The sequence below is a fragment of the Microtus pennsylvanicus genome, chromosome 3 (genome assembly GCF_037038515.1).
Source record: "Microtus pennsylvanicus isolate mMicPen1 chromosome 3, mMicPen1.hap1, whole genome shotgun sequence".
Lineage (NCBI taxonomy): Eukaryota > Metazoa > Chordata > Mammalia > Rodentia > Cricetidae > Microtus > Microtus pennsylvanicus.
The window spans coordinates 130,740,000-130,753,177 of NC_134581.1; the positions used below are offsets into that span (position 1 = coordinate 130,740,000).

At 49.8% G+C, this 13,178-nt stretch overlaps 1 protein-coding gene across 7 annotated transcripts in view; it reads left to right on the top strand.

The window, feature by feature from the left end:
* Epb41l4b (erythrocyte membrane protein band 4.1 like 4B) overlaps nt 1-13,178 on the top strand; it is a 147,991-nt gene that overhangs the window by 73,376 nt on the left and 61,437 nt on the right. For 5 of the 7 annotated variants that reach the window (XM_075967171.1, XM_075967173.1, XM_075967175.1 and 2 more), the window contains exons 13-15: nt 1,200-1,230; nt 4,628-4,661; nt 8,612-8,676. In XM_075967171.1, coding sequence (XP_075823286.1) covers nt 1,200-1,230; nt 4,628-4,661; nt 8,612-8,676 — 130 coding nt within the window. Of the gene's footprint in view, nt 1-1,199; nt 1,231-4,627; nt 4,662-8,611; nt 8,677-10,194; nt 11,804-13,178 lie in introns of those variants that run through there. The other 2 variants (XM_075967176.1, XM_075967177.1) reach the window with 2 other exon arrangements.

A 13,178-nucleotide genomic window follows, 5' to 3' on the forward strand; every position in this document is an offset into this window, starting at 1 on the left:
ATCCGCTGATGAAGGGTGACTGTAGGCAACATCGGGCAGTGTCTACGGGGACAGCAAAGGGGTGAGAACTCATGCAGGCTCATTGTCTCCATTAGCAGAACACACTTGGGTGTGAGGGGTGGGGTGGGGAGATTGTCCATTGAGTCACAGGTGTCCAGAGACAGGCCAACCTGGGGACCCACCTTCTAAAGAAAAAGCACCATTTTGATATAGTAGTAAACACCCAGTCCCCACAAGTGTGTGCCAGCATAAGGGGAGGAAATGTCTACTGTAGCCAACCTAGAAGTAGAGCTATGGCCAGGCCCCACTGCACAGCCTGGGGCTGTCTTAGACTGCTGGTTCCGAGGTTCTTATCCCCTCCTTTCTGGTCTCTAGATCCTTTTCCCTCCATTTATTTTACCGACATATTTTCCAGCTAGAGGCCTGGTATTTTCTTAGTGAAGCTCTGAGTGGTTTTTGTCTTGAAAGGAAGAAAGGAGAGCTGGGTATGGCTCGGTTGTCAGAGTGCTTGCCTAGCTCAAGTGAAAGCCTGGATTTTCTCTCCCAGTTCTGTATGAACTGATAATCTCAACACTCGTGAGGTAGAGGCAGGAGGACCAGAAGAAGTTCAGCTATATAGTAGTTGAGGCCAGCAGGAGCAATATAAAACTCTGCCCCCTCAGAAGAAGTGTGCGGCGAGTTGGAGATATAGCTCAGTGGTAGCGTGGCTGTGAGTTCGATTCCCAGCAACACACAAAAAGAAAAGAAGTATAGTTGAATAAATATGAGCCTCTTTTATGCAAGCTCTGCTTCTGCCCCATCAGAAATATCTGCACCAAGTTCTTCCCTAGATGTCTGCCGGTATTTCATCCTTCATCAGGTTCTATTGCTTTTCCATCTCCACCCAGGGCCCCAGCTCTTCGGGAGCAAGGACTGTTCTGAGGTTGCCTTTGGGTGCTGTGTGGTTGCCTCCTGGTGCTTTCTCTGCATACCGGCACACCCTGGGAGCCGACTCTGGAGTTGCCTAGAGATCTAGGGAGGAACAGCATCAGTTAGAGGGAGGGATGTCAGTGCTCAGGAAAGAAGTCGCTAGAGTTCAGGGCTGCCTGGTTTGAGATGAGGACCGTGCCGCGGTAGAGAAGACCGTGTCCCGTCATTCTCTGTGTGTTGTGTACCGAATGTTTTAAAGTTCTGCTTAACTTCCCATCCTTTCTTTACAGCAAGCAACCCAGTGATTGCTGCTCAGCTCTGGTAAGTGCCCCTAGAGTCCCCACCACAGCTCCCCCTTCTAATTACCGTGTGTTTGCAGTGTTGATCTCCTTAATACAATGAAATCCCAGTGACTCACCTGATTACTTTTTTCTCCCTTTTACTTCTGCCTGGCTCTACCGTCCTCCCAGCTTTCAAAAAGCACACAACAGAATGTTCCAAGACTTTCTTGTTACAAAACAGCTGGGTTGTTTGTTTTTTTTTTGTTTTTCCTGAGTAGCATAGTACTTTGCTGTCACCGTGGTAAGGTGGCAGTTACGCGTGCAGCCCGTGCGGTGAGCATGAGGCAGGCAAGGGTGGGGACTGAAAGTCCTGCCGCTGGGCAGAGGTTCCTCAGCTACAGGTGCTGCTTTGTCCGGTGACCACCAGATGCCGCGAGACCAGCCGCACTGGATGGCCGCAGGGAGGGCTCAGTGGGTAAAGGTGCTTGCCGTGCAAGCCCTGAACTTATGGTCAGTAGCCGAAGCCCATGTAAAGATGGCTCCACAGAGCCGTCCTCTGACCCCTGACCCCCACACGTGCACTGTGGCATGCACACGCATCAGGCACACGGACATATGATAATCAAAGCGAGCAAGCAAATAAAGAAGCCACCTCTAAGAGGGATCACGTGTCACACAACTGGCAATCTTCCTCATGGGACTTGGGTGCAGATAGGAGATACTTTGAATTCTGGGCTGTGACATCTCTTTCAGAACTGTTCAGTGCTGCTGTGGCAACACTGAAGCAGCTGTAGCCAATATGCAAACAAATGAGCATGGCTGTGATTTAATAAAACTTTATTCATAAGTACCAGTCAGCCACATTTGACCCTTGGGTCAAATTAGCTGCCTCTTCCTTAGCTTCATCTGCCTGTGTCTGGAATTACCTGGTGAGCTATGAAACATCCCCCTTGGGCAGGATAGCCCTGAGCCAAATGAACACTTGTATACCTGTGACTTGGGCATTTGGTCTACAAAGCTTCCCTGGTAAGGTTAGCGTGGCCTCCGGGTGAGAGCCACTGTCCTACCTACTACCTCGCCTTCTCTTCCCTCTCTGAAACCATCGCACTTCCTCTGTAAGCATGACATGCTAGGATCAGCTATTGTGGGAGAGAATAGGTGGTAGGTAGATCGTTGGTTCTGAACCGCAGGCTGAGACCTCAAGGCTGATGGGGCGAAGGTGATGGTGGCCATTGAGATGGATACAGACGCCCTGTGCTGTGTACATTCATCTTAGCACACAGGGCTAGCCTCCAGAACTCCAGCCGAGGCCTCAGGAGCCCTCTCCATAACAGCTTTCTCACTTGCGTCCCGGAGCCTTGGCCTTCTACTGCTGTGTTTCCTTTTTCTCATTAGCAGGCAAGGAGCTTGGGCTAGGTCTGCGTTCTCCCCAAATGTTTTAGCTTGCAATGTTTATACTCTACCACCATCCCAGGGAAGCCTGACTTAAAAGCAAACAAACAGAATCAGAGAGCTACTTGTGGGGAGGGAAGGACTAAGGCCCACCTCTTCATTGGCTTCCTCCCCAGTTCAGAAAGCATTGAAATCCCTTCAAGGAACCTCAGGTTCTGGAGAGCAAAGTTAGCGCAGCTTCACATCCCAGGGCACGCTTGCAGCCACACACTGGCCTGGTGATACCGTCTGCTTTCTGTATCTAATGGAAGGGGTGGGGGAACCCTCTTGAACTGCTGTCTGCCTGTTGTCTCCTATGGCAGGGGCTATGGGGTATGGTTCATGTTCTCAGATTGGGTGTGGCCTCTGTTCGGGGTAGGGTAGCGTGGGGCGGTCTCTGACAGTTAGGGTCTCAGCAGGTCGTACGCTGAAAACTGCTGGCCTTTCTCAGCCCGTTAGGTCCTGCTTTTAATTCTCAGGATTGTAAGCTACAGTCTCTCCTGCTTTCTTAGGAGATGATTGTTTTGTTTGTTTGCATTTCCCTGATAAAGTGACATTTCCCTCTTAGAATCTAGGGGAGATTATATATCGGGCATGAAAACAAACATAAAAAAAATTGCCACACACACACAAGTGTCAGTAAACATACCCTTTAGCAACAAATGAGCTAATAACCACTGTTCGCAGCTGCTCATTTGCTCTCCGCAGCCTGTGGGATCCCTGGTGAGCAGAATGGCTGTGGGGACCATGGGTGAAGTTGTGATGGGAACCACAGAGATGCTGCTGGGGAGACAGCACTTTGTGGAGCACTTTACCCGGCTGCTGAGATCCAGCCTAAGCCCTCTGGCTTAGCGCCTGACCTCACGAACAGTCCTCTCTGAAAACTCAATGCATATCCAATGTAAGGTTCAGAACAAAGATCCCCCCCCCCGCCGGCTTTGTTAGAGAAGCAATAAACCTTGATTCCAGGCACCCTAGTAACAGTGACTGCCCAGTGATTGTTCCAGGGTTGAGGTTTCTGATAGGTACTGAGCTTGCATCTTACGTAACAAATGTTCTCTCATCATCCATTCAACCATCCATCCATCCATCCATCCATCCATCCATCCATCCATCCATCCATCTCTGTCTCTGTATGTATGTGTATACATATATATACACACATATATTCATATATATATATATTCCACACACATACTTATTTATGCATGTGTTTATATATTGCCAAGCTAGTTCTAATTAAGATCCTACTCAAATTAGATCACACTTGAGCTCTGAGCTTTTCCACAGACCCTCCAAAAGCCAGCTAGATTTGGTGGAAAGAAAATAGGTTTTGGGTCTGAGCAGATGTTGTATCAACCCTGGCTCAGCCATCGACTGGCCAGTGAGTCTTAGTAGGTTTGCTGACCCTCTCTGAAGGAACTGTCCCTTTGTCTGTGGATTGAGGTGGTAGGAAGCGTCATGGACCCTATCACCCTGCTATGATAGATTAATAAAGGGCCGAGGCTTGACTTGGATGAGCAATCACCACCAGTGCCCGGATCAGGATAGTGTCACTGTGTACCAGAAACTCATGGGATCCCTACCACAGTCCCTAGGCAGGTGTCTCGAGGAAGCTGCTATCTCTTCCTCCAGTTGTAAGAAGCTCTGTACCATCACTAGAGCTGTAGCCGACGGAGCCATGCCAGGGAGGGCCTGCAGTAGGTACTGAAGCTGCTTGGTTCACACCACTGAAACGAAACACAATATGTCACGGCTGCACTGTGACATATGTATCACTGGGGTGTTTATGCCGGGAGCCTAGAACTGGGAGTGAAAGCTGGTGTCTGTGGTTTCCTTGATTATGTGCTTATATACATTCATGCAAGTTCTAGTAACCAGAAAAGAAACGGTGTGCAGACATTCCTAACGGAGGAGAGAGTCTGTAGAATTAGCTAGGGCTATTAAATAGATCCATCACAATGCTTCCTTACTTAAAAAAATGATGTTTCTCTTTTTCTTTTTAGCTCAAAAACAAACCCTGAAGTCCATAATTACCAGGTGAGATGCTGTGTCTGAGATGTTTCTTGGTTTGACGTGTCTTCGTTTGTATGATGAGAAGCATGTGGTAACAGCATACGCTTGTCAGGTTTTGGTTCATCGTTCTTGTTGTTTCCCGGAAAACTCTAAAAGTCAAATCCCCCACCCCACCCTGCTCCCTCCCAGTCGTGAAGTGCCTGTTTTTAACTTTGTTAGCCCGAAGGCGCCAGGGACATGGAGTTATGTTTCTGTTGGTCAGGCACAGCCTCTCAGCGCTCAAGTGCATGTTTCTGTGAAAGCATGCTGAGGCCTAGCAAGTGCAAGCCCTTGAGGCAGGCATCTAGGGGGCAGATTCCGCTTCTCCTTCCTTTGCCTTCTTGGGCCTGACTGTGCCTGCTGGGGCACCAGAGTACTGAAGAAACTCGTAGGTAACACGTTTTGTTTGTTCTTTGTTTTGGTTTTGGGGTTTTGTTTTTGTTTTTTAAGACAGGGTTTGCTTTGACTGCCCTGGAACTCTCTCTGTAGAGCAGTGAGTTCCAGTCTTTAACTCACAGAGATCCTCCTGCCTCTGCCTCTCACATGCTGGGATCAAAGGCGCGTACCTCCATACCCAGCACATTTTTCTTTGTTCTGTTTCTGTTGGTCCTCCCCCACCCCTCCATGGTAAGCCCACTCACACCGGGAGGCATCATTTATTTCTAAACCCCATTTGTCACACACCAGACCTGCGGCATTCGGTTTCCATGTTCAGTGTTGTATTATTTCGTGGTGGTACCAGCCAGGGTCCGTGCCCCCTACCTGCCCACCCGCTACTGCCAAAGCCCTCTTGGTAGCCCAGCCTGTAGTGAGCCAGCTCCTCCACAGCTGCTGTGGGTGACCCTCTCTGGGCTTCCACAGCCTGTCCTGACTCTCTCAGTCCCTTCCCACTGTTCCTGTCACTCGCCCGTGTTCAGCTTCTAGCAGCGGTAGAGCAGCTGCCTGTAGGTTCTTGCCAGTGCTGTCTTACCCAGGCCCATCCACCTGGAGTCCATTGCCTCTTATCTGCACGCTAAAGTACCGTACAATGCTATACACTGATACTCAGCAGTCCCCTCCTCCTTTTCTCTTGCAAGCTGGAAGCTCCCAGCTCCAGTGAGATTCAGCCCTGCCCCTTAAAACCATGAGGACAGCATTAAAAGAATAATGCTGTCTTCAGTCTCACCTTTTAAAAGCGGAATAGACATTTAGGGAGTAGGACCTTGGCATCCACAGACTGCAGCGCTCCTCAGGTGGTTCTAACAGACAGATGGGGTCTCCGGGAGGATGGTGCTGGCCTTGATTCCCAGGTGCTAATATATTTCTGCCGAAAGGCAGAGAGACCTATGTCTCGTGACTTCTAACTCAGAGGCCTGTATTAGCCTTTGTTTCTTTTACTGCTGTGACTAAATACCCAGTACTGTGTTCTTTATGAAGTAAAATAAGTTCATTTAATTCAAGGTTCAGAGGTACAGTGCTGGCCTCCACTCAGCTCTGGTGAAGGGTCTGTGACGTAAGAGCCAGGGAGTGTATATGTAGGAAGCGGTTACGTGGTGAGACGGGGCCAGGGCAAGAGGTAGGCTGTGCTGCTTTGCTCGGGAGATCTAACCAGGGTCCCTCTGAAGACCCTGAAGACCCCAAAGACCTAATCTCCTCCCACAGCATCATATTGTTGACCAGCCTTGTCCTGAGCAAGTGCCCGAAGCACGCTGTCCTCCCAGTCTCTGTGCCCGATGTTTGGCTATGAACATCACAAGTGACAGTTCCGTTCCATAAACCATCGCCATTTGAAATTTCTTTCTGTGTGTCCCCTTCCCTGCTACCGCTTCTGTGAAGACCAAGATGCCCATGTTCGTCATCCTCAGGAGGTTCCCAAATGGTTTCTGAAGAACTTCTGTGCACAAAGTCACACTAGCATGTGGAGTGAGGAGACGAGGCTGATGGGTAGAAGGGACTTTGAACCTGGTAGAAGGAAAGTCATCTCCCCTGGCTTCTTCCTTAGGGTCTTGGGCTTCTTGTTCACAACAGCTCCTAGTTCAGGGACGTCAGGTGGGGTGTTAGGGGAAGAAAAAAGCTGCTGCTGGGTACCCAGTGCATGGAGGAGAGAGGTTGGAAAAGAAAGTACGGCAGCCCACCCGCCATTGACCCCTGCCCTCTGCTGCCTCCTCAGTGAGTTCTGCTTACAGTGAAGCAGGGCTGTGCTGCTCACAGCAGATTTGCTGGCACTCTGCACGTGGATCCCTCCACATTGTCGCCGGGAGCCGCTTGCACTCGGCCCGTCTTAGCAGCCCTGTGTCGCCCCATCAGAGTCTGGATATAAGTTGACCGGAAGAGGGTGGCCTGATAAGCGGCCCGGTCACTCCGTGATGCTTTGGAGGATTGCTGGGGAGGTGACATGGCAGCCTTAGCTCCTTCTGCAGAGTCAGCCAGCAGCAGAGGACTGATGCCATGCTCTCAGTGAGGATACTTGTCATTTGAGGTGGGACAGTTTTGCATTGTCCCTGGAATTCCAGTAAATTCGGCTCCCTTTCCTCTGTTCTTGCGGCAAGTGAAGAGATGCATATATATTCCTTGTTGTTGACGGAGCACCCGAGTTAACATTAAAGTACTTGGGAGTATAGGAATGTGAATTCATTACCAAAGGAGATGTACCAAGGAAAATTCTGGAATCTCCCTTTTATTTCAAGTCTGTGGATGAGGTTTCTACCTCATCTTTGGTGAATCTGAGGGTGTTTAAAAACAGAAAAGACTAGAGGGTCCAGTTGCAGGGTAATCTTTCTCCTTCGTTGGAGACTTGGTGCAGGGAGCTGAGGAGTGGCTGGCTTTGGGAAAATCACCCAAACCCCATGGGTTTCAGCATCCCCTAAAAGACCTAGCTGAGGAGACTGCACCACGCAGTGCTCAGATTCTCCTGCAGACAGACCCCTTACAGATTCCGCTCCCCACACCGTGTCCTCTGGGGGTGCAGCCTCGGCATGCTGACCGGCGCTTTGAAAAGAAAGGAAAGGCCACTGGAATACGGAATAGGCAGCAGGAGGGCATCTCGGGGCCATGAAAATTAGATGAACAGAATTGCTCAGAATTTCTCTAACAGAAAGCAGGCCACTGCTTATTAACCACAGCACAGGGGTAAGGAGGAGGAAGGGAAGAAATAATTAAAAGATTAATGGGGATGCGATTGCATGACTTTCAGGTCGGGGGAGGGGGAGTGCGTAGTGCCAATTTGCCCCTCAGCGACTTTAGCCTTGGGAAGCCTCTTGGCTTCCGACAGTGTCCAGGCCTGCTGCCCTCTGCAGGTGAGAAGTGGAATGGCAGCCGGCTACCCTGCCAGGCCCATCAGGGCTTTGCTTCAAGGCTGGTCTACTTTCTTATCATAAGAACAGCTTCCCACCCTCTTTCCTTCAGTTCTTCTGTGCGTCTCTCATAGGAACAATAGGTCTTCCTGATGAGAGTACCATCTGTACACCCACAACGCTGCTGCTTTCATTACCCCGTCCTTCCAGCCCTTGTCTGTGTGCCCGCATAACTCTGCTGTCGTCATTTCAAAAACCAACAAAAGTGGCGTGTGAAGAGAGAAGCCACTCAGTCCATCTTCCTGGCACTTGCTTCCTTGAGAGAGAGGTGTTGTCTGACCAGGGCATGTTGGGTAGCTTCTCTTGAGTCAGATGTGGCACCTTGCCTCCCAGACCCTTCTCTGGAGATGGTGCTCTGTGAGCCAGACACTGGGTCCCAGCCCCCCACCTCCCCAGCCTTTGTTAGTGGGAGAAATACGATCACCCTGGGAAAGGTCCAGCCACCCCACCTCTCCCCTCCCCCGGGGCTTGGTTACAGCTTTCCTATTCACAGCCCCCTCCCTGCCTCCCGAGGTGGGTGCCATTGCTAGAGAGAGCAGATGACACGGCAGCCATTGAAACCCAAAGGTCACGGAGTAATCAGGTCTGGCGTTTCCTTTGCAGCCTCAGTACCATCCTAACGTCCACCCCAGCCAGCCCCGGTGGCGCCCTCACTCTCCAAATGTCAGGTGAGTTCGGGAGCTTGTGAGACCCTGCTTTGGGAGGTTTGCTTGGCCCCTGCAAGGCTGCAGGAACAACCCCTCAGGGAGGTGTGACCAGGGCAGAAGCCCTGCTTTTCAAAGCAAAGGAAGCAAGTGACCAGCTTTTGTGAAACAACAGATTTTAAAAAAAAATTCTAACCACAAATATTTTGGTTTGGTTTTATATGAGAGATGTTGCTTAAGATTTCCAAGTTAACATTTTCTTATTCTGAGAATTCGTTTTTATTTTCTTGGAATGTGATTAAAGCTTGGAGATTATGGTTCTTTTTTTTTTTTTAAGGGTTTAGCCCTTAGGAATGAGGGCACTGTTTGTTTTGGTGGCAGTGGGCCTTTTTCTCCTACTTGTGGGTTATTAAACTTTTTCAGCAAAGGGGAGTCTGTATTTTTGGCTTTGGGGTCATTGAAGACAAGAGCAAGTGGTGAGGATTTGCATATGAATGTATGACCATATTCCAGAGAAACTTAATTTACAAAAAAAAAAAAGTGGGACTTGGCCCCATAGCTATCAGGGTCTCCTGTCACTGCCCTGTGAGTGAGGACCTGGCACCTGCCATGCTGTTTGGAATCAGGGCGACCCCTGGGAAGCAGACAGGTCCTTAAGAGTTGCATTTTTGATAAGAGTTAATTGGCATTTATGTGTCCAACCGTTACAGAAGCACAGTTGGTGAATTCAGGTTGACCGAGGTGGAGCTATGGGCCTTGCTCCTTGAGGGAGCATGGGGAATTGAGGGGCAAAACAAATGTGCCTTGAGGAAGTTAGGCAAACACGTGGGGGCCTTGTAACTCAGCAGTGCGGTCTGATATTATTATTAACACTTGGATATTCGTGTAGCATTTTACAGCAAGGCAGGTCAGTGGGGTGGTAAGGGTAAATCTTTGCATCGTTCAGTTGTAGTTTATCTTTCAGATATGAGTGGCAGCTGAGGCTTAGCAGGGCTAGCATCCTGTTAGCAGTGGTTTAGGTAGATGGCCTATCTAATATTGCCTACTTGGTCAGCATCTTCCCTCTGTCGCATGCCCTAGCCCCCTCTTCACCCAGAGGCAACATTTTCCTTTGGAGGTGGCCCTGCTGATGCCAGGCTTTAGTGTCCCCTGAGAACCACAATCTGTAGCTGAACCCAGATGGCACCCAGCGCTCTCTGTGTGCTAGAACTCTCTAGAGTTGCATCCTGAGGAGAGTTGATTGGTCCACGCTTGCGGGAGATGCTATCCCAAACCGTCACCATGCACATCCGGTTGGAGGAGGCTTTTCCCTCAGCTAGCTTTCCTTGGACTGACCTGACCACCACACCCCCCTTGTAAAACCATGGCTAGAAACAGTTTTTATCTGCATCAGAGTTGATAGATGGTCACACAGGGGTTTTTAAAATACTGAAGTCGCTAGGCCACTCACGTGCCAGGCACCCCACTTGCCCTTCCCCCCCGCCATTTCCTTTGTGCGTGTGTTGGCCTCGCTCCTTTCGGAATTATCTTCCATTCTCCCAGTAACCATCCCATCTGCAAACAAAACAGGCCACCTTATCAGGATGACAGGCCGCACTGGAAAGCCTCAGCCAGTGGAGATGACGGCCACTTGGACTATGTCCACGACCACAACCAGAGGAACTTAGGCGGGCCCTACAGTGTCACGTACCGGGACAAACTCATGACTGCACTCTGAGAAACCGAAGCGCCTTTACTTCCAGTCACCACCGTGGTGCCATTGCATTCCCTGAGAGACATCCCAGCATCACGTGGACGTGCTTGCACAAGTGTTGCTAAGTAGTGCTGTTAGTGTCCGGGTCAACATTTGAAGATAACTGCCGTAGGTAGCCGTGATTTACTGTGGACTGCATTCTCAATAAAATGAAGGTAGCTAAAGGCTCAGGAATCATTTTGATATTCTGATTTTAAAACTGAAGTGGATTCTGTCTTCCTGCTGTGTACCTGATAATCTTGGTGTTTAGCCAGTGGGACCCCATGAAGCAAACCAGCAAACCGAAAGCTCGGGGGAGCAGCTTGGCACATAGTACTGTCGTAGGGTCGGAGAGGGCCAGGGCCCAGTCTCCATTGCTGCGTGACCTCGGCTAGGTCATTCCCCCTTTGATTGGTGTCTTTTCCTCCCTGAAAACAAAAGGGCTGAGCTTAGTGATCTCCAGGGTCCTTTCTACTCTGTGATTTATTAAAATTTCATTTCTCATCTGGGCGGCAAACGTGCATTCAGACTAGTTCCCCATAGAGGCAGCTAACTGTAGTGCCCCTTCTGTAGCAGAAGCTTGAGGAAGATCACAGAACTCATCTGATAGCTCGTCAGCGCAGGGAGACTGGGAATTGTGCATCTGGAAATGGGTTCGCAGGTGTGGGTTTGAGCCTCCGTGCTGATCGCCAGCTGCCTGGCGTGTTTCGGCAGAATTTACTTCTCAAATAGAAGCATGCTTTGTAACGCCTTAATGATTGGTCCTGCTGACCAGTGTGCTTTCAGAAGACATCCTTGTGACTGTTGTCAGGACTGAGGCTGGATTTCACTCGAGGTTTAACTTCCTCGCAAAGCAGCGTGCAGTCGAAGTGAAGTGAGGGCGCACATGCGAGCCTGCCAGGTTCCTGGAGGTTGTGCCAAAGCAGTCTGCCCGCCGCACAGAGGGATGCCTGTGGCCCCTTCCTTCTGTAGAACCCCCTAAGCAACATGTTGACTTTCAGGGTGACACCTATACCAAAATATTTATTTACCCCATTTCAAGTAGTACGCCAGGCCTCTTTTCCCCTTCATAGGCAGTCCCAGGATGCTCTTTCTTCTGTGTGCAATCAGCTCATTTTGTGTCACTGGGATATGTGTGATTATAATTTGGTCCCCTTTAAACCCTTGGACATGTGTTAACATCTTCTCTTGCTGAAATCTGGCCCTTTTGGTTCTACAAAAGTCTCTTGAGGAGGAGGGACTCCTGCACACTTGCACAGGGGAGTAGACCGCCTACTTATGAACTCCCCCCCTCCCCAGAATGCTTGTTTACAGGCGTGTTCTGATCCCCAGGGTGTGTACCGCATCTGAATAAACATGTTCTGGTCCCTTCCTCTTAACCGCTAACATTTTTACAATGTGTCTCCAAGAAATAAAGATTATTCGTACTTTTTTCTTTTTTGGACTCCTTCTTTATTTCACTGACTCTTCTGCACAGAAGTCTCCCTTGGATCTCACTCCGGGATCCAGTTGACTCCCGGTGTCCGAAGGTGAACCTTCAGCTAAGTGATGTGGAACAAGACCATCCTGTTGAGGCTCTTCATGACACAGTGGCTGAGGGGTTTCTTCATCTGGGGTGATTCTGGCAGAGGCTGTAACACCTGACCCCCAGGTGGTAGCAGGGTATCCTCCCGATACCAGTTTCATGGTGAAGGACACATGTCCTCATGGACACTTACCTTTTCCTGGCTGTGCCTGTAGCCTCTTAAAGATGATTCAGTACCTGCAACAAAAGCCATTCTGCTTAAACTAATGAGTAGATTTAGTTAGCTGCTTGCGTAAGCCATTCTGACTTAAGCGATGTGAACCTGTGCCTACTGCGTGGTGGCTTTGTCCTTGCAAACCTCGTCTTCCTCAGGGGTCACTACTCTTCTGACTTAGCCAGTCTGGGGTCACCTCTTCCTGTCACATGTTATAATGTTGGTGGCTCTGAGAGCCATTATCTTCAACTCAGACTATTTGTATGAGTTTCTGTATTGTCTCTTCAATGTGGATGTCCGATGTATAATCCAAATTCCACGTGACAAAAGCAAAATCAAATTTATCTTTGATCACCGCTCCTGGAAGGCACGACTTTCTTTCCCCCTCAATTTCTCTTTTGCTGAGGATGAGAAGGCCACGGATCCTCTCTCCCTCGCTGCCAATATCCAGGCCGTCCACAGTTCTGCTCAGTTCTGCCTCCTTCCTGATTCTCCCCAACACTGTCTTGCAGGAATGTCTTTCCACCCTGTCAGGGGTGCCCTCTCTGTTCTCCACAACTCTTGCCAAGCTCACTCTTGTCTTTCTGCAGCCATATCTGATTGTGTCGTTCCAGGGCTGGGTGCTCCGCCCCTGTCTCTTTGCTCTAGCATATTCCATTCAGACCCCTTACCTTTCTGAGAAAACAGTCACAGCACGCTGCACACGCCCTGCCTCATGACGGCGCCTTTGCAAATGCTCTTCCTTCCGCCTAGACTTCTGCCACTCCCAACTCCTGCTTAGCCTTTCAGCTTCTGCTCAGGCGTCATCCTCTCCGGGAACTCTCTTGACAGCCCCCACCTCTGCAAATTGGGTTAATTTCTGTGTTCTCTGTTCTGCTACTACCTCCCCCAGACACGGGAACGTTGTACTCACAACTTTGTATTGAAACAGCCTCTTCCGTTCATCTCATCTTGGAGCCTTAGACTCCTCAACACGAGCTGTTCCTTTGTCCCGTCCCGTCCCCCCGGCCCGTGCCTGACAGGTAGCAGATGCTCACTGGATGTCTGCTCAGAGG